The sequence below is a fragment of the Manis javanica genome, chromosome X (assembly GCF_040802235.1).
Source record: "Manis javanica isolate MJ-LG chromosome X, MJ_LKY, whole genome shotgun sequence".
In the NCBI taxonomy this organism is placed as follows: Eukaryota; Metazoa; Chordata; class Mammalia; order Pholidota; family Manidae; genus Manis; species Manis javanica.
In genome coordinates, this window is record NC_133174.1 from 103,347,422 (window position 1) to 103,370,431 (window position 23,010).

Here is a 23,010-nt window from a genome sequence, read left to right on the forward strand (position 1 = left end):
GGACAAATCACCAAGAGCAATTAACTTTTAACTGGTATTCCAGAGGCAAAAGCACACTGCTCCCATACACATTCCAGCTATCATCATTGTTCATTTATCTATCTCTATAAGAAAGCCTCACTAGCAGGGCTTTTGACAGCTACAAAATCATTCCAAACACTTGCTCATGGATACCCAATAACCAGATGCTTGCCAGAGCCCTCAAACCTGTTCCAGCCTTAGGTTCCATCTCTCAGCCACATCAATGCTTCTGCTATACCCACATTCTTCTAATTTCATACATATGCCACTAGAAATAAGTGCTGAATACTGGAGAGGACATGCAACTTACTTCTGGACAGAAGAATTTACATGGTTCTCATAATTACTACTGGAAAGTTGTGACCATATATATAATCTTTCTTTTGAAGAGCCCAAAGTGCTTATCAAACCAAAAACCTATTTATATATATAGGATGTGAGGAAGAGTCTTTCCCCATTTTCTGTACTGTGGATCTGCACTTTCCTCTGATGTAAAATGGGCTATGTGCTCTCCTTTCTTTTTGAACACAAGCTATTATGGTATTTATATGTATAATAGATACATATACAATATATATAAATATTATAATATTTATATATTCCTATAAATATATATCCCTAGAGTTAAAATATGTCCTGGGATTTGTTGGGGCTTTTGGATATCCTGGGCAGAAAAGAGGGGCTTAAATTTCTTCTTCTCCAATCTAGCTCTCAAAATTTAAAGGGAAGATGACCTTATTAACCTTCAACTTTGTTGCCAGGATTTGGAAACTCAAGGCCTGGAGAGTGTTCTCTTTCTGAACACCTAGTTCTGAACTTCCTCCCCCCAGCAACCCTGCATCCCATCAGCAACCTAGTCCTCTCTCTCCAACAGACTGGCCACTGGCCTCCCGCTGCCTGGAAGGAAAGGCCCCTCCATGCTCTCGACAGCATATGGTCTACCAGGGGCCTCAGAAAGGAGGAGACCACAAGGTCTCCAGAAGGAGGTCTTCAGCGTCGGATAAGCCCAGGATGGCAGTGGCTCTGGCCATGACTCTGGGCTCTGCCTGGAGGTAACTGGAGACAAGGCAGCTGCCCCTTGGGGTCTCCAGGCTGGAAGAGGAAGCAGATTTCAGTGCAGCGTGATGTTCGGAAAATCAAGGCAGTCCGCCCTGGCAGGTTTGCAAACACAAAGCAAGGCTTGGGCAGTTGCAAAAGGAGAGAAAGCCCTCCAGCCAAAGAACTCCATCTGGGCTCCAGCATCCACCCACCACAAAAATAGCAGGACAGTATTAGCACTCATGTGAACCTCCCCCCAGAGGAGGAGACTGAGGAAAGCCAGGCGTCTGGGAGAGCTGGGGGAGGGAGGGGGGAGTCAGAGGAAGCAAAAATACACTCAAGATGAAATAATAGTAAGAGTCATAGTAATAATAAAGGTGGCAGCTGGGTGAGCGGCACACTCCCCAGATCCTTCCGCTGCACAGCAGTGTGAATCGCTCCCCACTGACATATTAACCAGGAACAACAGCCAGCAGGCTGCAGACAATAGAATCACATGATCCCATGGAAGCCTTGACCTGCCTCTCTGCCCCTTCCCTCCCTTCATCCTGCTCCTTCCTAAGACAACCTGGGCCCCCAGTGCTCTGGAAAAGGGAACATGGCATACATGGCAGGACAGAGGCCAAAGACCAAAATCAGCATTCCCCCACTACCACCCGAAGCGAGGGAACTCCCTCCCAGAGACAGCTTGTGAGGACACAAGGGGAAAGCAGAGCTGCCTACCGAGCTGACACAGCACCTTCCACCCTGCCACCTGGCTGCCTGGGAGCCCCCACCCTCATAAACCACACAGCCACCCGCACACCCCTCAGCCCCCCTACATGCTCCTGGCCCACACATGTGCAAACCCGCACGTGTGCACTCTCACCAGAGCAGGTGCCACCAATAGTCTGGAACCCAATTTATTCTCCCCACAGAAACTGTGCCTTCCCCAGGCTCTGTGATGGTGAATCTGTGAATCCTGGAGCAGGCTGCAAATTCCTGATTGCTTCTCTTGCACAACCAGCTCTGCTCTGAACTACAGAGTTAGGTCACCCTTAGATTCCACCAAACAAGGATTTCAAGAAACCTCAAATCTGGGCATGATTTCAACAACTGAAAGGAGGTGGCTGCTTTACAAACAGAAAGGATTTAATTTTTAAAAGTAGTTGATAAATGTATAAACCCCAGATGCAGAAATGGCTCAGCACTTGGAAAGACAAAGATTCAGAAAACGTTTAATTCTTCCAATGGCTTGGCCTTGTTTCCCATCTGGAGTTCTGGGCATTCAGGATATTTATCTTCTAAGTGGGATGGAGGGCATAGGGAAGATGAAGTAATAAAAAGATTGTTTGTAACATTTTGTTCATTTTAACAGCAAATCTCTAAGCATTTCACTGCACCTCTAAAGGCAAACAAAGGATTTTGGAACAGCAATTTGTTCAAAGAGCTTGCTTTGCATCCTGATCTGTAATTTGTGGATTAAGAACTAAGAATTTCCTCTTCTAGTTGTTTAGCGCTAGCAGCAGTTACTTGGAAAGGTTCTCACCAACTATCTAACTGGAGGGTTAAAGGAAATAAAGGAGGAAAAACGTGTCACCACTTAAAGCAGTACACTTTGGGAAAGCAGTTCAACTACCTCCCTTTGCCAGTAATTGTCAATAGTTGCCACTCCCTCACCACAGGCCCTGCAAAAACTTTACAGCAGCGAGATTTGTCGGGTGAGCCCCAAACTTCACACAGAGCATCTTCTGATTAGGACCATTTTGGGTCTGACTATTCACTGAGGATACCAAACACCCTGTTCCTCTCACACAGAAAAAAAAAAAAAAAGCTGTTAGAGCAAACCTATGTATTAAAATACTACGAAAAAAAAACACCTTCTTTGGGCTCCTTATTACTTATTTAGGCAGATCAAAGGGCTTTTCCATCCAGCTTCAAACACTGTGGGAGTCGTTTCAGATCACAAACAATACTGGTGAATGAGTTCTGCAAATAGCTTTCCTGGGAAGGCGGGCCCTTTGCTGAGCAGGGCTTTGGATTCTGCTCCACACCCCAGCCAGCACACTCCCCGCCCACAAGGCAACGGACGTCAGCCCATCCACAGAAGGGAGGGAGTCCCACAGACGCTTCCATGCTGATGGGAAGAGAAAAAAAAAATCCAGCTTCATTGACATTTTGCTGGCTTGGATGGGTTTCCACTAAGCTAAGCAGTCCAACAGATCAACCCCTCCCTGGGTTTTCCGTTTCACTGGGCAGATGGGAATCAGGTTCTTGCTCTCATTTAAAACGGAAAGGCCCTGTCCCTTACCCCATTTCCTGTTCAAAGGCACTTATCAGAACTTAGGCTCCTGCCCTTTGAAAGTTGCACAGAAGAGGCTGAAATAAGTTAAGGAATCAACCTGGGGTTAAGGAAGAAAAAAATCCTAAACTGGCAAAGTTAGGGGTGGAGCCCAAGGTGAATTGACTCTGGCTAAAAGGCAAGACCTGAAGAAGGGGGCGTGGGTGGAGAAACACCAGGGACTGCCAGGTGCATTCCCTTACCTTCATCCTACTCCACCCCCTGACTGCCTTCTCTCCTGAGTCACCCAATGAACTTCAAGCCAAGCGGCTTGTTCCCAAATGAGTGAGAAGGGGACAGAAGGCAAAGAGTTAGACATCAAAGAGATCACAGACCTAGTTTGGGGGCCACCTATGGAAAAAGACCACCCTAGGTCCAGGGACTTCAAACCTCATGGCCACCCATAATTACCCATGGCAACTGGGCAGGAATACTACACATTGTTGCCCATGGTTGAAACCTTCCCTCTGTCCCATATACTGCAATACTACTGTTGAGAGACATGGCCCTAATAGTAATGATAGGAACAACAAACAGAATCATGGAATCACAGGGTCTGATTGATACAGCAATGGGACAATGGGACCCTGAATAATTCAGTAGGATATTTAGGAATAATGAATACACAAAACAATCCCCCAGATCTAACGGCAAGTGGTACAGAAGTCATGGGAATATTATTCCTTTTGCACTTAAGCATTCGATCAGAATTTCAATATGATATGATGTGAATTTAAGCTCAGTGTTTAAAAACATGACAGGCCAAATATGCAAAGTAGACAGTAGGCATGTGAACCCACCTGTTTAGGATTCAGTTCTTAGATTAGAAGCAGCATGTCCCAAGGACAGGGGATCTATAGGTCACTAGTTCCCTAGCTCCCTGAGCCCCCTCCATGAAATCAGGGATCCAGTAGAAGTGGGAAGCACTTCTCTCCCTGCACCCATTTGGGAATTAAAAATGTGCATTACTGTACTCAAAGCTCTGAGTAATCCTGCAGTAAAATGAAATAAAAACGTCTCTAACCTAAAAAAAAAATAAAGGTGACAGGCTACTAATGAACTCTCTACAGATGAAAGATGAAGCAGTCCAGACTTTGTGGACTTTGTGAACTGCAAGGAAGTACAAGGCAAGTGACATTCTTAACCTGTACACAGATAGTTCCCCCCACCATCAGTAATATCTGAGTGTTTGTTTAGTATCCAAAAAGATCACAGTAATTCTGCAGAAAGATTTGTTCACAAAAATAAGGGATGACAGTTTTACATTGGGGGGAAATAAATTAAAGCAATAGGGTATTCCAGACTAAAGCCCAAGATAACTTGCTTCTTCTGCTCCCCAAGGGAAGGCTTAATAACTCACAAGAAGAGGAATATCAATCCTTTAATATGCTAGGACACCGGACAACAAAGAGCTGCTGAAATCAAGACTTGTGCTCCTGTTTTTCCACTAGGCAGTTGGGACTGTGCTCAACCTAAAAAGTCAAGGGATTGTTAACATAGGGCTGATTATGGCCAAAGAGGTGAGAAATTCAGGTTGGCAGGAAATTTACTAAGCCAGGGGCCAGCCATGCACTGCAGAGTTTGTTACACCAAACACCTGCCCCATCGTTCCCTAAAGATTCCCAACGCACAGCAGAAGCCGGCTGGGGATGAGGTCAGGAAATGACAGAAAGGGAACTCTCTTACCTGGCTGCTCCGTACTCAGGGGGATGCTGATACCTCATCAGTTGCCCCTCTGCTCTCCCTGGCTGGTTCAGACGATGCTCACTATAGAAGTGCCCTGGCTCTTGGGGCTTGCACACTACAGACTGGGGTGGCATGCCCTTGAAGGGATACTCTGGTGGGGGGCCTCGGTGTTCCATGCCCTTCAGGCTATGCTGGCTGGGAGGTGGCCCTTGGGCCTTGTAGAATTCACTGGAACTTGTGGGATTCTTGTAGAGGTCATTGGGTTGTGGTGGGGAAAGGGGAGCACTGGTAACTGGTGGATGGGCTTTAACTCCACTGGTGGCCAGTGACATCTGCATTAGTCGTTCACTCAAGGAGCGAACATGTCCTTGCTTAAGGTCTCTGAGTCCTTCATCCTGGTGCATCTTCCCCGGATTAAGCCGCTGAACTGATGGGCGTCCCTCCGTCCTCATCTTCTGATTGGTGACTCCAGTGACATAGAAGGCAGCTCCAACACTGGCATGCTGTTGGCCTCGAAAGTACTGGGACTGGACCTTGGCTTCTTCATAGGTGGGGAGTTCTTCATTATTCTGCATTCGAGGAGAAAGCTGCTTCTCCATGATGATGTTTTCTGACTGGATTTCCTGCCCCTGAGGTTCCTGTCGAGCAGCATGAGCCACAAGCTGCTGGTGGTGGTCTTGGGGACTCAACACATCATTCTGAGGGCCTGGGTTCCCAGTGCCACTGGGGAAAGGAGGGCCATTCCCTGTGGCCTGCTGGTGTATGGCAAGCAGGTTGCGATTGTCATTAGGGTTGCCATAGCGAAGCTGCTCTTGTAGCAAACGCTGCAATACCGTGGTTCCTCCACTTGGTTGTTCTTCAGAATTTCTCATCTCTATTGCTGGTGGTGCCTTGTGAAGAGAGAGAGAAATTGGGCACCTGGGCTGCCCTTGACCTGGGAAGGGGAAACAGGAAGCTTAACACCCAGTTGATGGATAAATCATTCCTCTAAAAGGGAAGAAAATGGGTATTTCGGGGCAAGGATTCCTTGCAGAAGCAAATAGAGGACGGAATCTAGAATTAACAGGTTAACTGGTGGCTACTCCTGGCTCTAGCATTGACATGAGGAGGAACCTGAAGGCGTAAGAGCTTTCTGTTTCCTCTTTCACTTTTAGCATGGGTTAAATATTCAATCTTGACTTAACTCCTAAGAAGACTGGGGAAACCTGGAGCAGTCAAGTAGGTTGATCAGAGAGGGCAATTCCCCCAGGTCCTCATTCACAAGGTTCATCTCTCTGTATTCGATTTAAATGCAAAATTCAACTCTTAAGGCTGTGGCAATGGGGGCAGGGTAGTAGTGAGAAGTTACCCCATAGACAGGATCTGTAAGGCAATTCAGCATGTGAAGGGAGCTACAAAATGCCAAATAATAGCTAAAATAAGTAACAGGTGAAGAGCATGTGGCTTGCACCAGGCAGAAATGATCCCTGCGTGACGCCAATCTTTTTTTCTCATCTCATAAAATTCGTAAAACACACACACACACACACACACACACACACACACACACACACACACACACATATATAATCCTTTTTGCACTGTCTGTTTTGGATGCTCCTTGGCTTAATAAGAGAGGGGTCTGGGATAATTGTTACTGACAAAATTTCTCTTTCAGCCATCCGGGAATGGTCATTGAGAATTTTTTGCTGTTGTTGGGTAGGAGGACCTTAAGGGGGAAATTCTACTTTCTCTGAAGTGTTTGTGTGACATTAGAAATTGAAAAAGAAAAAGGTCATCCTTCTGGAAAGGGTATGATCACCATATCCCCCCCCCACACCCCACAACCATTAATTCTTAAGAAAGTAATACAAGTTAAGTGAACCAGTTATCAGTAGTAAGACAATTCAAGATTCAAATTCTAATCATGATATGGGCTTATAGGACTGCCTAAGCAATTGGTTCCTCTTTTCTCATCTTCTGTTTCCCCACCTGAAAAAAAGTAGCAGGTGACCTCTCTCTCTGGTTCTCTGCCCCTTCTGAATAGTACACATGAACTCTTTAGAGGCTCATAAAATCTGTGGACAGAATCTGTCATGGTAAGTACTGCAATCCAGTACTAATGTTCAATAATGAAACTTTCACTCTAAGGGTCTTAAGTAGTATTGGACGATAAGACATGATGTCACACAAATTGTCATAATAAAGGTCAACGTAGCCAGCCTCAGGTTCCTAGATAAGAACTCTGGAATCCTGGCCCCAAGCCCTAATTCCTGTGATATTAAACAGTCTCCAGTCTCTCTGGAAACATGGCCCCCTTTCCTTTAGTCTTGCAGAGTGACCGTGAAGATGTATGTGGCAGATGGAGAAAGGTCATCTTTCCTCGGCTCACACTTCTTGCATGATTACTGTTACCTGGTCTCCACCTGTTCTGTTGAGAAGTTTGACCCCACAGTTGACCTTCCAAAAGCCCTTTTTAAGTCCCATTCATCATATTCTTTGGGGATGTGCACACCAAGGGGCTGAGCAACCTCCCTTCAAGCCCCCTTTCCCTCCTTCCCAGTGACCCTCTGAGACTCCTGTAATTAAACTGTCAGATTGGGATTTTCTAGTAAGTTTACAAATATAACATATCAATCTATTTTGGTGCCTGAAACTGGAAAGATGACTGTCCAACTACCTTTCTCTCTCAAAAAATGGAAACGGGAGCATGTACGGTTAAAAAAAAAAATCATTTACAAACCCTTCCTGCAAGGTAGGGAAATCCAGCCACTGAGCTGCCCCATACCCTGCAAGTACCCCACCCCCTCCCATTCCACAACAGACCCACCCTGCACACACACACACACACACACACACACACACACACACACACACCAATGGTTCATACCTATTTCTGCTTTCTTTTAGGCTTAAAGCCTTGATCAGGATAGGGAATTCTTGCTTATGAGCAGCTCCAGAAACCGCAACGGTAGATTCCCACTCCCCTAACACTCAGGTTCAGGGTAAGCGCCGCCAAGAGTCCAACCACTGGTCACTCTGAAATGTTTGGGAAGGGGAGGGAGGAAGAAATAAAAACGTCGTTTCTATTTTGCCACCAATGGCCAGCACTTAACCAAACCAGTCCTTCCAAGGGAATGACTTGTCCTCCCCTGTCCTTGTCTTTTATATGAATGGCAGAGTCCATTTCCACCAGGACAAAGAGAAACCTCACTATCCAGCAGCTGTGTTCAAGAGGTCAACCAGTCGCCAGGGGATGGAAATGTTCAGGTCTGAGACTGGAAAAGATTGCTCTGTTCTGGCCTCCCAGCCCCCGAAAGTCACTACTTCCATTCTCAGTTGGAATGGTAGGTGTTGACAAAAGCCATACCCACTGTCACCTTTAAACACCTGTCAGTAGCAGGGCAGCTGAGTGATGCTCTTTGCCCCACATCGCAGAAGGGAAGGCAGTCATCGGAAGATAGGTTTTTCGTCAGAAAAAGACAGCTCAGTGAAGCTTCTGATTTAACTGCCACAGCCTCAGATGGGCTGAAGAGAACTAAAACTTGCTTTTGACCAAGTCGGTAAGTATTTATTGCATATGGGCTATTCCAGACATTTGCCAGCTTCATGCTAGACACAGTGTGAGATACAAAAGACACACAACATACAGTTCCTGTACTCACAGAGCTTACAATCTAGAGGATTGATGGCCTCGATGGCCCAGTCAATCTTACCAAAGTAGGAAAGGTGATTGCTCTTCTCAACACATAGCAGCAGCTCTTCCCCAAGGAGAAGATGCCTCCAGTTGCTTTCCCAGCAAGAAGGAACTTCAGGACTCCCATTATAGAGACTAGCTGCAAGTGCCCTCCAGATATGTATTTCATATCTAATTACTGCTCTGAGCCTCTGCAAAGCCTTGCAGGTCCAACCAAAATGGTTATGAAAGTGAGGAGTTTGTGTTTAGGTGAAATGCACATGATACACATTCCTATTTTCTGTCCTGGCCTCACCATGACTCACTCATATCACTTGAAGGAAAAGCTTTAATCTGCACCACAGATGCCATTTGAGGAGCAAGGCAATGCAAAGGAAGCATACAAGCATCTCTGTTTCTTGGGAGCATGTCCAAAATATCCAAGTTTTTTTTTTTAATCTACAAAACCACAGTGATTAATTTAACATTATTTCCTTGCAATGTTGCCAAAAATAAAGTGAACAGATACGGAGTGAACAAAACAGAGAAATTTGTCTTTCCATCTTGTTTAGGCCTATTGTATAATCACCATCAAAAGCAACATCATCTTCAGTTTGTAAGGTAATTGTTTTAGGGTGTCTCCCCTAATTTCAAAGCAGAGGAACAACTCCTAATTGGAGTCAAAGCTGGACTGTTAACAGAACTATGATAAATAATCACCGTGCTTCTACTGTCCAATTCTGAACAAAACAGTTGTCTTTTTTTCAAATGAAACATTGCAGAAAGCAACCCAAGGCTTTTAAACTTGAGCCCCTGGCGAGAAACCACCATACAATTCTTTTCTAGTACTAGTTAGATTCTTCATGCTGATTTTGACTGGCTTGCTCCCGACACCCAGCTCCTCAGCAAGAAAACTTCTTGCCCAAAGTCTTACCCTATTTCCTTAATTTTGTCCCTTTTACTTCATATCCTTTTCAAAACCCCAATCACTTTATTGTCAACTGGACACAGATTGTCCCTCCCCACCACCCCACCCCTGGCCTTTTTTGTTTCTGTTTAACAGAGGAAAAGAAATCAGCCTAAGGAAAAGCTTTGCTGATTCCTCTCCAGTTTACTGATTTTTCTTCTTTATGTTCATCTACATGTTAAGAGGCACACACAGAGGAAAACACTACTCTGTATATTTATTAGAGAAAAGAAAGGAAAAGATTCCTTGTTCCATGCACAAGAACTAAAATAGTATGAACTCTGCAATCTTTAATTTGCCCGGAGCCAGGGGTCTGACATCCTCTTTGATCAATGAAATAACCTTATTTCTCCTGGACAAACTGTCCCTGAGGATATTTGGTAGCGGAAGAAAGGATGTCCACGGTTCTCTCATTAAATATGTAATTTGCATCTATCTATTCAACTGTTCTGTAACAACAGGGCAGCAAGGCGAAGCTAAATTCTTACTCCATTTGCAGTCATTGGTCTCTCCCAGTATGCCTGGGAGGTTGAGCCAAAACACATTTCTCAGAGCCCAGATGTTTCCCAAGCCACGTCCCAATCAACATTACAACGTGGCCAGGGCAGACCAAATTCCCAACCTTCAAATCAATTTTAAAATATGCCTCTAAGATCTTCTTTCTATCCCTTCTACCCACCTCCCCCTATTCTGCCCCACCCCTCATTCTACCAACCAGAATGAAGGATCTAAGTCTAGGAAACAGAAACCTGTTCCTCTGTGAAATCTTGGTCAGTTGTTTCATACGATTTTACTTCCAGCTAAATGGAAAGGAGCCTGTTCAGTTTCCCTGTATCTTTGTGCATGTATGTGTGTGTGAAACACACACACATGCATGCACCTACACATACACACATTCTCTCTCTCTCTCTCTCTCTCTCTCTCTCTCTCTCTCCCACACACACACAAGGAGGGAGGCAAAACGGCCCACTGAGTTCTTTCATGCCCTTTCAGGTTGGTCCATATAGCAGCTGAAGTGTCTTAGAGAACACCTTTCCCAACAGTCTTGCAACTGTTCAGGATACTAATTCAATTCCTTTGGGAGGTAAGAAACAATGATCCCTTTGCAGGTTATCCCTAAACTTTGAAGGGTTAACAGGCACCATGGTTAAGAGCCTGGGCCTAGACACACTGCCTAAGTCCAAATCCTCAATGTCTGGCTTACTAACTGACCTCGTACATGTCTCTTGACCTCCCCAAGTCTCAATTTCATCATCTGCAAGATAGAGATAATGGTGCTCATACTTCATAGGGTTGTTATAAAACTTAAGGGAGGTAATCTGCGAAGTACTAATAAGCACAGAGCCTAGCACATAATAAAGGGTTAATAAAATTTAGGTACTAATATGATTACTCCAAAGTGGCAGTTTTTAAGAAGGCAGCACCAATTTTTTGAAGTAGAGCTTTTAGAAAGCCTTTATTTGCAACTCAGCCTTTTGAGGAGGGGTCCTTCGATCAGCAAAGGCCAGAACTAGAAATACTCTTGAGAGACAACCTAGAGGTCCAAACCCCACTTTCTACAGGTGAAGATGCCAGAGCTTAAAAGGGGTCAGAGCCAGGACCAGAATGCAGATTTTATTACTCCTAAGGCAATAGCCTTTCCACTACAATATATTATCTAGCATATTGGCTTGTACATAAAAGATGCTTAATAAATATCTATTGAATTGACTCTGGTTTTAAGAGATGATAAACCTGGCTCAGTGCTACCATCAATTTTCCAATTCCATTGCAAGTTCAACATTAATGGCAGGAGGGAAAATTCAAAGAGGTAAGAGGTTTAGCTAGAAGTATGGCAGGACCTTGTAAAATCTCTCCTCTTTAGGCCAAGATATGCAACTAAGTCACAGAGTAACATAAACCTCCACTGATCAATATTTCCAGGCCCCTGTTCCAGGGCTTTTTGACACTGTACCAACTTGGCATTTGTTCTTACTAAAGTCTAGCACTAGCTTAAGAAAAAACTTTGAGTCAGCCCCACCTCTTTGTTTCTATCTCTACCTCTGTCTAGATTAGATTGGAAAATTATTTTAAGAACCACATTAAGGCCTCCACATTTCCAAATTATATGGCAGGTCAGTGTCAGTTATTTGTTTCTGAGATGGTAACTCTAAGGGGTGGTCAGTTTGGTCCCACTGTTACTTTTCTGTACTCTAACACAATTAACTCGAACATGATTAGTAGGCAACAAAGGTGATTAACCCTAAAGTGTACATGAGCAATGAAATACTGGGTAACAAGAAGAATCCTGTTGCTACCACCCCTCCACCTTCCTCCACGCACATCCATTCCAAGTGAGAAATAGGTTCCCCATCATGTCCTATTTCTTCTTGTCTCAGAAAAAGTATAAGCAGTCCATAAAATCAGATTGAGCATAAGCTGAGAAGTTTAAGAATATACCTAGAAGCTTCCTGCTTTACCAACCTCCTATCTTCAATGGCATAGTACCCACTTTCATTTTTATTTTTCCTTCATTTTATAATATAAGCACAACATGCAGACATTTATAACAAAGACAAAAAAAATCACTCACAATCCCAGGATCTCAACCCAAACACTATTAGCCTTATAAAATATTTCCTTTAGCTTTTTTCCTACATGTTTTTGTGTTTTTGCAAAGCAGTGAAATATTAACATACATGTCACTTTGGATCCTATATTTCACTTTATCACAAGCACTTTCTCCATGTTGTGGCATAGACTTACTAACCAACACTGCAATAGCTGTGTATAGTCCATTAAATGTGAGTGTATCAAGATTCACTTACCTATTCCCCAATTACTGAGACACTTAAACTGCTTTTCATTTGGTCCTAGTGTAAATAATGTTACGGAAAAAAACATATTTGTGATTCAGCCTTTTATAATATGTTGGATTATTTCCTCAGATAGAATCCCAGAAGTGGAATGAATGGGTCAATGAGCATGAACATTTTTAGACAGCTCAACTAAAAAAAAATCCAACTAGCAAAACCCCAAAGCCCCATGAAATCTCTCCTTCATTTAATGAACAGTTCTCCTGCCCCCGTTTTTCCACCAGGGCACAGCAGGACTCCTGCGAGGCAAAGAAGCCAAGAGAAGCAATGTAGTATCCCAGTGGCTTGCGAAATGGCAGAGTGGAATGTGGGCTCCCCTGGGAATCCAGCTTGCATGCACTTGCCCCAAATTGCCACCCAGCCAAGCAGCTAATTAGTAAAAGCATCAGGTGGGTGAGAACAGGTTCATGGCCTGTAATGGCTTATATCATGTTGCATTTTTACCCTTGGAAAGATCAGTTAGCTTGAAGACATTCAGTTCTAGTGACCCAGCCTGTTCCATCCTGATGGATAAATTTATAGTTTTCAGATACCAATCAATATATTTTAAAGGATATTTTATGTTATAGAACTAAGCACACATAACCACTGAGCCTGTGTGTGTACCTCTATTTTCAGCTACATTTATGTGGCACATTTAAGGTCAGCCCTGTTTAATATTACATGACTAAATGGCCAGTGTGTTATAGACAGAGGTTTACTTGCAGACCTGACCATAAAAGTCATCCAGTCCTAAGGCAGGGGAGGCAACAGGCCCAAGATGCCCCTGGCTTAGCAAGGGCAAATCCCACGCATTTCTTTCCTGGGCTGCTTAGCCAGAACTCCCAGAGGAGGGCAGCTCTGCTTTCCACCTTCTCCTTGAAGGTTTTCCCTTATCCTTCTCCATCTTCTCCCCTGCCCCAAAAATGCTCCACATGGAAAATTAATTCTCCCTTCTTGGTACTGCTACTGGGCTTTGTACACATCTCTGTTACAGCACTTCTCACACCATACTTTCCACAAACACTGAGCATTTACTATAGCAAGGCACTGAATAGGCCATGGAATGAATGAAAAAGAGAAATAAAACAGAGTCCAATCCTCAAGGAGATCCCAGTCAAACAGAGGGGGCACAGTCCAACAGGAAACCAGAAGTATGAGCGGACGGCTCTGGCAATGCCGAGGACTCTGCGAAAAACCTCTGGGCTGCCTTAGCCAAGCTTCCCAGAGGAAAGACCTATGAGCTGAGTAGGAGACATGGAATCTGATAGCCAACTTGATGTTGCCTAAGTTGGAAAGGAAGGAGTCAGATAGGGTGAGATATATCTTTGGGAGTCATTAGCATATAAAAACAGTTAAGGTCAAGGGTGAGTTGGATCCCACAGAAGAGCTGCAGAGGAGAACCAAGGACGAAATTAAGGATGGATCCTTGAAAAAAGTGATCATTCAAGGGCCCAATACTCTGCAAATGTGGGAGTGAGAGAGGAACTTCTTTTATTACCCTAAGGCTTTTTCCCCCGTATACCTTCAATCTAGACCTTGGAATATACTGCTTCTCGGGGGACAGAAGGCCCTGGTTGCAATGCAGAAAGAAAGAAAAAAAAAGAAGTTAATGCTTGTCTTTTAAGCTTCTAAGTTCCCAGACAGAACTCACTGTAATAGGTTAAGCTGGAAATGGAGGTTGCTAGACTGCAAGATCTTAGTGGGCATGGGCTGGGTGCATGATTTTCCTCTATATCCTTCCCAACATCTAAAATATTACCTGGTACATAAAACATGCTTAATAATTGCATACTGAATAAATAACAACTTCCCAAAGACTTTGCCAGAGGCAACAGAAAGAGAAGGAAAAGAATGAAAGACATCGAATAGCAATAACAATAATACTATTACCTTTAATTTCTCAGCCTTTCTTCTAAGGAGACAAAAGCTTTTTCACTTCTATTATATTGTTTGTCGTCCTCAGCAGTTCTGCGAGGAAATAAAGGCAGATGTGATTAATTCCATTTTACAACTGGACAAACTGAAGTCCAGGGCAGATAGCTAATGATAACTAATTTGACCAAGGCTTCATAGTGGCTCACCAAGGGGGCCAGGATCAGAACCCAGGTCTTGTGACTTCTCGCTCTGTACTAGCTTACTAGACACAACCCCCCACAGAACTCACTCTAGTTTCTAAGAGAACAGTTCAAGAGAGAAATTCATTAGGAAAGCAAAGTCTTTGCTTTGTCGAGACTCCAACAGTACCTTGAGCAAGCCATGCACTGCACCTATGAGAAAGTATCTAAGATAGTTCCCCATGCCAGCACTGGGATGGCTAAATGTGATACACAGTAGTGCTCCACTAACATAACTGGGAGCTCCCTGCTTTGCTGTACCCCTTTTGAAGGGAGCCCCATCTGCTTTCCATCTGGTTTTTGTGTCTGAGTGGGCCTCAGGTGCTGACTGCAGGTGTGGCATTCAGCAGGTGCATGGACAGGAGCCAGTATTTCCTATCTTCATACCAAAGGGCCTGAGTCACTCCCCAATAGCAGCCCCTCCTCCTCCCACTAACTTGCAAGCTCCAGGAACCTGTCTTGAGTGAGTTGCCACTGCAAAACTAAAGCTAGGCCCTGACTGCCCAGGAAGGACAAGGATAAAATCAGTTAAACTACACATGATAGAACCCAGCCAGCTTTCCCACTCTCTGAAACCAGTGCAGGCATATGCCACGGGCACAGCATCATCAAGGAATCTATGTGCAGAATGACTGTCCCCTATGAGCTTTGGCGAAAAAAGGACCATGGCAAACCCATACTACATATTTAGTTACAGAGCACTTCCACTGCAGATGGCCCTGAAACTTCAGGAGCAAGTATTCATTTCCCTAAGAAAGATAGAGTACCATAGAAAGACCGTGCTGGGAATCCTGCACTCCATTTCCCGTCATAACCATTCTCCTTTAGGTTGCTAAGTGAGAACCGCTTAGCCTACTCACAAAAAGTACCATGTCAGAAAAGTCATCACATTGCTCTAATGGAAGCCTGAGGGCCTGAGGGAGACAGAATGTTCTCTGGGACAAAGAAGGTCATCAAAATTTTCTCAGCTCCAAAAACTGTTTGCTTTTGAAACAATAGTTTGCCTCCCCAAACACACACACACACACACACACAGCAAAGAGAAACTAATTGCAGAGAAAAAAAAACAAACGTTACCTTAATAAAACAGTTTATTGTCATGCGTCACATTTCTCCAATTCATACAGGAAACTCACATTAATAAGCTTTGGTTTCCAGCCCATGATCAGAAAGTAAACCTGGCTACTAAACTAAAACGTGATCACTGTATATAAGCAGAGTGAAACAAAAATCTGAACTGAAAACCTAAATGTAATAAAGAGGAAATTAGGTTTCTTCAAAATAGGCAATCTAAATAATTTTCCCCATCTGTGATTTTTATCTTAGTTTGCCATCACTTGGAAAAAAATGTCATTAATTCAATGCAAATCCATGCCCCTTGAAAACAACCAAAATGTGTAAGTGATGTACTAATTAGCTTCCTAATGGGGAAGGTTTTAATTGAACTATTCTATAACAACCTTCATCAAAGTTTCCAGGGCAACTTCATAAAAGGATGTCAAATCTGGCCAATATTTTTATCCCCATAAAAATAATTCTCAACGCACAGAAACACAGAAAGCTTATTTCCCTTCAGTGCTGTTAACACTCAGGCCACTACATTTTCTGATGTCAGCAATCCCCTTCCCACAAAAATTCCAAGTATGCAACACCGTCATTCTCCTTTCAATTATGTGGTTTCTGTGCTCCTTTACTGATTGAGTCCAGGCCTCTTGGATAATGAGAAGCATGTGCAGGGAAAATATGCTCTTAAAAAACACATACATCAGTTTCATATGCATTATGAAGGGGGCAAAGATCATTTGTCCATATCAAAAGGATCAAAATGTGAAGTTTGCTCTGGGATACATGAAGGGAAAAAAGATCAGCATCAATGGCTAAAGTTCGGGGCCAGTTATTGTGATCTGAAGCAACACCAATAAGAATAAGGGGGACACCCTCCAAATCCATCCTTTCTAGCTTGACCACATTTAATGTTATCTTAATGTTGCTTTGGGGGGTATTTAAGTTCTGATATACACATGGAAATGAGCCACGAATTGTACAGCAAGCATAAATAGTCCATCATTAATAAAACCCAGCTGTGTATAAAACACTACAATGGCTGGGTTTCAGTTACTGGCTATCATCAGTATGTGTCACAAGCAAATATTATTCAAAACTTTCTCCCTTAAAACACACTCAAACACACACACACACACACACACATTTGCTTTACACTTTTTAATTGTTTGGAAGAGCTTTGAAGAACTCACTGATCTCTATGACACAGTTCAACTAATATCTCTTTTTGAAGCTATTTTTCATCACCCTGGCAGATGCTAGAGTCCTCTTATTAAAACTTCAAGTTACCACATAGAATGAAAATGTTTCATTTTTTTAAAAAGCCAAAACGGTCAATAATACAAATGTTGGGACAATCTATTACAGTCAGTAAGGCAATGAGGCACCAAAGGGCACTGTATGTTAGAAGAGGGCAGAACTCATTAAAAGTGAACACCTGTTCAGGACTCTATATAATAAGCCTGCTCTGCCATGCTGCAAACACCTTTCACCCAATGGTCTCAAAGCAGGTGCCCAATATGAAGCATGCCTAAACACCTCTGTGAAGTAGTAATACCCTTGTTTCCCAGAAGGGTAACTGGAGCTCAGAGCAGCTAATTCATTTACCCTTGGTGCCACGGCAAGTCAGAGAGGGTTATGCAGAGAAACCCGGATCCTGGCTTCAAGTCTAATGATATTCATGGAGTTGGGGCAATAGTGAAAGTGACTTTACAAATGTCAAGGGAAACCTAGAGAATTTAAAAAAAAGTCGATTTTCAAAAATTGCTTCAGGAAACAACTACCAAATATAGCCATCTGCATTTTCCCCATGAATATGTATCATAAAAAAATGTTCCTGTACTTAACTTGGTACTTTCTAAGTCCTAAAAACCTATACTTCACTTTCCTGTTTCAGTTAAAGACGTTTAATCTATTATATGATGAGCCTCTGGTTTCCAGGAATGAGTCCATCCAAAATTGAAGATCAGGGAATCTATGTGTATAGACTGAAGGGTACAGTATGGAGATCATATGTATAGTATGCCTTCGCTATCAAAGGAAAATTAAAGGATTGTGTGACCAAACTTTCACTACATGAGGAAGGCCTGAAACAAAGAACCGATTATGTGTGGGTCATCCTGCTACACCTACATGTCTTTTATTTCATTGTTTAAAATCCTTAGTTTCCTTACTACTTTTCAGTCTAATTTAAACACATTCCTTTCAAAGCTATAAAACAAAACATTTGTGCTTTTCCTTTTTTGTTTGGGAGATTTCATAGTCTACCCAAATTTGTACTCTTTTGATGGGATATCATGATGCAGTGATTTAAGAAGCACTGCAAATTATTTAGACAAAGTAAACAGTGAGCCCTAGTTTCCCTTTGCTTAAAAAGAATGGGGCAGGGGGACAGGAGGTCAAGGGAGTAGAATTAACAGCTTCGTTAGGTACAGGAAGACCCCTAAATCACAGAAAGGGTTTAGGGATTACTTATTAAATCCGTTAGTCTCTCCTGACACTCAAGAAACAAACATATGTGAATCTTCATGCATATTCAGGCTCTGACTTCATTCCTCCCGCACAGATTTACAAAGCTAAATCTTATGTGGGCTTTTATTTAAAAGCAGTATTGTATATTTCTATGACCCCAGCTATGTAAAATTCATATAAATACATAAATAAGGCTTTGACTAGGAAAAATGAAAGCAGGTTATCTGTTAAGATGATGGGATACTTAGTGTGGTGAAGCTTTGGGCAGGGTCTTAGCTTTTTAATTTGATAATGTTAAAATGCAAAACACAATGCATTTATTTTAATATATCCTTACAGGTTTTTGTTTTCTTTTTTTACATCCACATGACTACATGATGGTATTTCTGATATTTGCCTTTCATTCTAATATGCATCATTCCCATTCACACCGTCCATCAAGGCCTAGGAAGAGAGCCATAAACTTTGGGAACTGGTTCTCAAAGTCGAACTGTCCAATTCCCCACAATTTACAGAAAAGGAAATTTGCCAAGGGTGGTAAACTGAGTTAGAGGTAGGCATAGAGGCCAGGGCCCTCTCACCAATGCACTTACTAGGAAAGTTTATCGTAGATTCTTCAATAAAAATGGCATCAGTTGTTATTATTTACCAGAAACAACTTTCTAGATTCTTGGGTTATTCAAATGCAATACCTAGAACTAAAATATTTTATTTGTATTAGGCAGAAAGTCCCATCCTTATATTTATCAATATCTGAAGTGTGATGGATTTCCAAAGTCATACTAGCTCCCTTCCACAATGGGTTATAGGCTAGAGCTAAACACTACACTAATTGTCTAATGATTTTAGACAATTAACTCCATCCCATATAACAGAAAGATTTCAAAGGCCAAATAATGGCCTCACTTAATTCAAGCAATAATTATTATAACAAAATACTAATGCTTTCCTTTACGCAATAAATGCTCCTGAGAGGGCCCAGTTACAGTGAATTTTTATGTATTAAGTCATAGTTCAAAGACACTGACAAGGAAAGCCAGTTCTTTCAAAGAAACCTGCAGTGGATTCATTCATAAAGCAAATGACTTCCTATTTTCCTGTTTTTTGTTGTTGTTGTTGTTGTTTTTAGTTGAGAGTTTGTTTGTTGTATGGGAGGAGGCAACTTCCCTCCTTTCTCTGGGCTAAAAGGGGTCAGAAGCCCACCATGGAGGAGAGTAATGCAGTATGGGCAGTCTGTTTAATGCCTCCTTAGTTCCTGGGGCCAAATTCTAACCTTTGACTTGGGGGTGGGACACTAGATTTTGGACCAAAGTCCACAAAAGGCAGCAAGGAATGAAGAAATAAGCAAGACTAAAAGCAACACGTCATAGTAAACCACCAACAAAAATTCCTGGGGACAGGAAACCAATGGAGCATAATTCTCAGCAAATTGGTTTAGTCCCAAGCTAATTAACTTGTCAAACAGATCTCCAAAACCACTGAAGCCATGGGGGAAAGAGATGAGGTAATAGGAGATTTGGGAACATTTACCCATTTACCATCCTAAACAGCTCAGCCACAATTACACACACCTCTCTCCACCTCTTTCAGTGGGTTTAAGCTGGGCTTAATGGGTGCAAAGGACAACTTCTTCCAGACAACTTGTCTTCCAGACAACTTCCAGAGAGTTCTCATGCATTCCAAATGTTCAGTCTCCATGGAGGAGGCTACCTGGTCACAAGCATTTCCCAAGAGGGAATATATCCTCTACTCCTCCTCATTGGTAACAATTCCCTCTCCCTCCAAGAACAATAAAACAAAACAACTTCTAACCATCCTGAGAACTTCAGGGGACGTTTTTGGGGGGAAAGGAAAGGAAACCTTAAGAAGGGAATAGGAGATTGTGAGAAACTCCTCTTGTCTTGAAATGGAAAAAAGTCCTTAAAAAGCTGGATCAAAGGAAGAAAGGGCTGTTTAATTACAAAGACACCCTTTTAAAGAAGGCTCAGGCCATGAGAGAGGGCTCTTAGGAGAGGCACAGAAGCAGATGTACCCACTTAGAATTCTTGCACTCAATGGGACCTCAAGGTCATAGCATCCATCCCTCTGCTTTCTGAATAGACTGTTCCTAAGGCATTCTAGAAAGTCTGATTCGTTCTTTACAAAACCTCAGTAAAAGCAACTTCACAAAATGCCTTGGTTATGCATTAGTCTAATAAATCCTGCTTCATAAACCAGAAATGAGAGTTCGATTTCCAAATCCAAAACAGTATTGAATAGGAATTTTACATTCCCTTCTAAAATCTTTCAAGTAGTTAAACAGATCCGCAACTTTCACATGAAAGTTATTCTACATACAAGCACGGTCAGAGGTTTACTTCATATCCAGACTATGATGTTAGAAAAGCCCTTTCAATTTTATGGAGTCACAGACTTTTCCAAAGAAAGAAGTATCTTAAAATGAAGTATGATGTAGTGCCAGAAAGTGTCTGTAAGTGACACTGAATAAACCCATAGCTGGAACCTGAGTTATCATCTGTAAATAGATGCAACTACTCTACAACCACCTGGCTATTAAAATATCCCAGGCCAGTTATAAAATGTAGTTTGGTCAGGCCAACTTTTCCCTCCCAGCTGATCTGAAATAAGATAAGCCTTTGAAATTGTCACCCTGTAACATTGTTCTCTCCCTTCCTGCTTTCCTTTCCTACATTAAAACCGATGAGTGAAATTACTTAAAAATACAGTAAATAATAATTTGTTCCCAAATAAGCAATGGGTTGGGGATATCTTGGTAATAGGTCTTCAGACACCACCATTCTTGTAAGTTTGCCACAGGCTTGCCCAATTGGAGATAGGTGAAGATTTATTCCCTGTCCAAAATGGCATTTCAAACTGTTTTTAGCAACTAAATGAGGGCGCTGAAAGGTCTAAAACTGAGACTGCATCCAAAGGCTGGCCTGGGAAAGGACTTTTCACAAAACCTAGTTCAACCGAGACTTAAATATCCTTAGCCCTCCATTATTGAAGATTATGGTGACTAATTATCTTCTCTCAAGGGGAGAAGGTGGTTATATTTTTTTAAAGTTTTAAATGCCTCCCTATTTCCATTCTTTATGAGGGGTGAGGGGAGAGCAGGAGGAGGGAGAACTAAATTAGACACTCCAAGGTGTCAGAAATTTCTTTCTAAAATATATGCTATGGACTGGAAATGCCGTTTCTCACAAACTCTTCCTTTCCTCTCTCATTTAATTGTATTCTTGATGCACATCACTATATTATTATTAGTGGCAATTTACCAGGGACAGCCCACAGTCTACAGACTCACTTTCCCTTCTCTTCATTTTGGTAAGGGGGCAACTCCTCCTCACAGCCACCATCACCATCACACAGAAACGAAAAAGACGTAGCACTGTAGATGACTCTGACTTTTAAAACTTCAAGAATTCACGGCCCCCGAGGGAGGGGAGTGTGAGTCTCCCCACCCCAACCCTAAGTCTTTAGTAGGAGGAACACATCTAGCCATCTGAGATAAGTGCAGACATTCCTGTTGAGTTAAATGTAGATGTCAAGTTCCCTCAGGTCTTTAATTCTTTTTGTATTCAATTACCTAGAGACCTACAAGGACCCTAGGAGGCAAGGAAACAAAAGTACCAAGTAGTGGTACCCATTAGCATCTCCACAGCACAAAAAAGAAGTGCACACTCTTGAATCGATTTAAATTGCAGCACATCCCGGAAAACTCATGGCCAGCTGCAAAGAAAGTACAGCACACGGGCATTCCCACACGCATCTAGATCGACTCACTCACGCTGAGGGCACGATCAAGTTCATACCACCGTGGAACCTGCCCCAGTTCCCCGCGAAAAGTAACCACGCGTCTCCTACCCTTGAAGGCAGCGAAGACCAGGTGACGACTCTCTGCTCCCTCAAGTGGCTTTGGTCCCAGGCCGAAGGCCAGGGATGGGCGGGGGGAAGCCCCAACTCCCGGCTGCTCCCCTCCTTGCACTCCGTCCAGGCTCTTCTTAGTGGCAGCGGACAGGCTGGATACCGGGCCGGAGGGTGGAGCAGCGGATGGTCGGAGGCGAGACAGACTGGAGGCGGGGGAGCAGGGGGCGGTGAGAACTAAGAGAAGAAGAGGCGAAAGAGAGCAGAGACGGAGGAATGAATCAGGGGGTCTACCAGCTTGGGCAGCCAGAGAGCTCCACGGAAGGAAGGGGCGTGACTGCGGTGAAGGCAGCTCCTGGGCAAAAGATGGGAGGTAGGGACGGGGACGAATGGGTGGCTTTTCTTCTTGCGGTGAGCGACTAGGACCGCCCAAGCGCGGGGAGTGGACTAGGGAGAGGGCGGAGTAGAGGGCGGGGAAAGAAGGGAGGGAGCGGCCGGGACCTGGGGTGGGGGGGGCGGGGGCGAAAGAGAGGCGGGGCCAGGGGGCGGGGAAGTTTCAAACAATTGAACGGCGGGGTCCAGCAGCAGAGATGAAAGCGGGGCTCTGGCCTCTCGTTCTCCCACTACAGTGGCGCGACTGGGTTACGGTAGCCCTCCCTGCGAGTCTACTCAAGGACTGGCTGGGGGGAAGGAAGGGGTTTTGCAAAGACCAATAATAATTACGGCAGCAGCGGAGCGGAGTCGCGTGGGAGAGCCAGTGCCGCTCCCCGCCCCACAGCGGGAGGAAGAAAAACAACAGAAATGCTGAAAAACAGCTTCTCTCAAAGCCTGCTTAAAATCGTGCAGGAAAGAGCAGCGCTCCTTCGTTTTCCTTCCCCTCTTGCTTCCTATTACGAGCAGGTCCCCACCCAGGTCACAGCTCTGCAAGACACCCTCCTTTCTTCCTCCGCTCCCCCCTTCCTCCGCTCCCC

At 43.5% G+C, this 23,010-nt stretch overlaps 1 protein-coding gene across 8 annotated transcripts in view; it reads right to left on the bottom strand.

The window, feature by feature from the left end:
- The window catches only part of AMOT (angiomotin), a 60,043-nt gene extending 37,647 nt beyond the window's left edge, over window positions 1-22,396 (bottom strand). For 3 of the 8 annotated variants that reach the window (XR_005056903.2, XM_037001893.2, XM_017660855.3), the window contains exons 1-4: window positions 22,040-22,179; window positions 14,415-14,492; window positions 7,935-8,083; window positions 5,066-5,999 (exon numbers count right to left, since the gene is read on the bottom strand). Coding sequence is in view for 5 of the 8 variants with exons in the window: in XM_037001893.2 (XP_036857788.2) it covers window positions 5,066-5,937 (872 nt within the window). In the remaining 3 variants the exon portion in view is untranslated. Of the gene's footprint in view, window positions 1-1,927; window positions 2,057-5,065; window positions 6,000-7,934; window positions 8,084-14,414; window positions 14,493-22,039 lie in introns of those variants that run through there. The other 5 variants (XM_017660856.3, XM_037001895.2, XM_017660858.3 and 2 more) reach the window with 5 other exon arrangements.
- Between the last annotated feature and the right edge of the window lie 614 nt (window positions 22,397-23,010).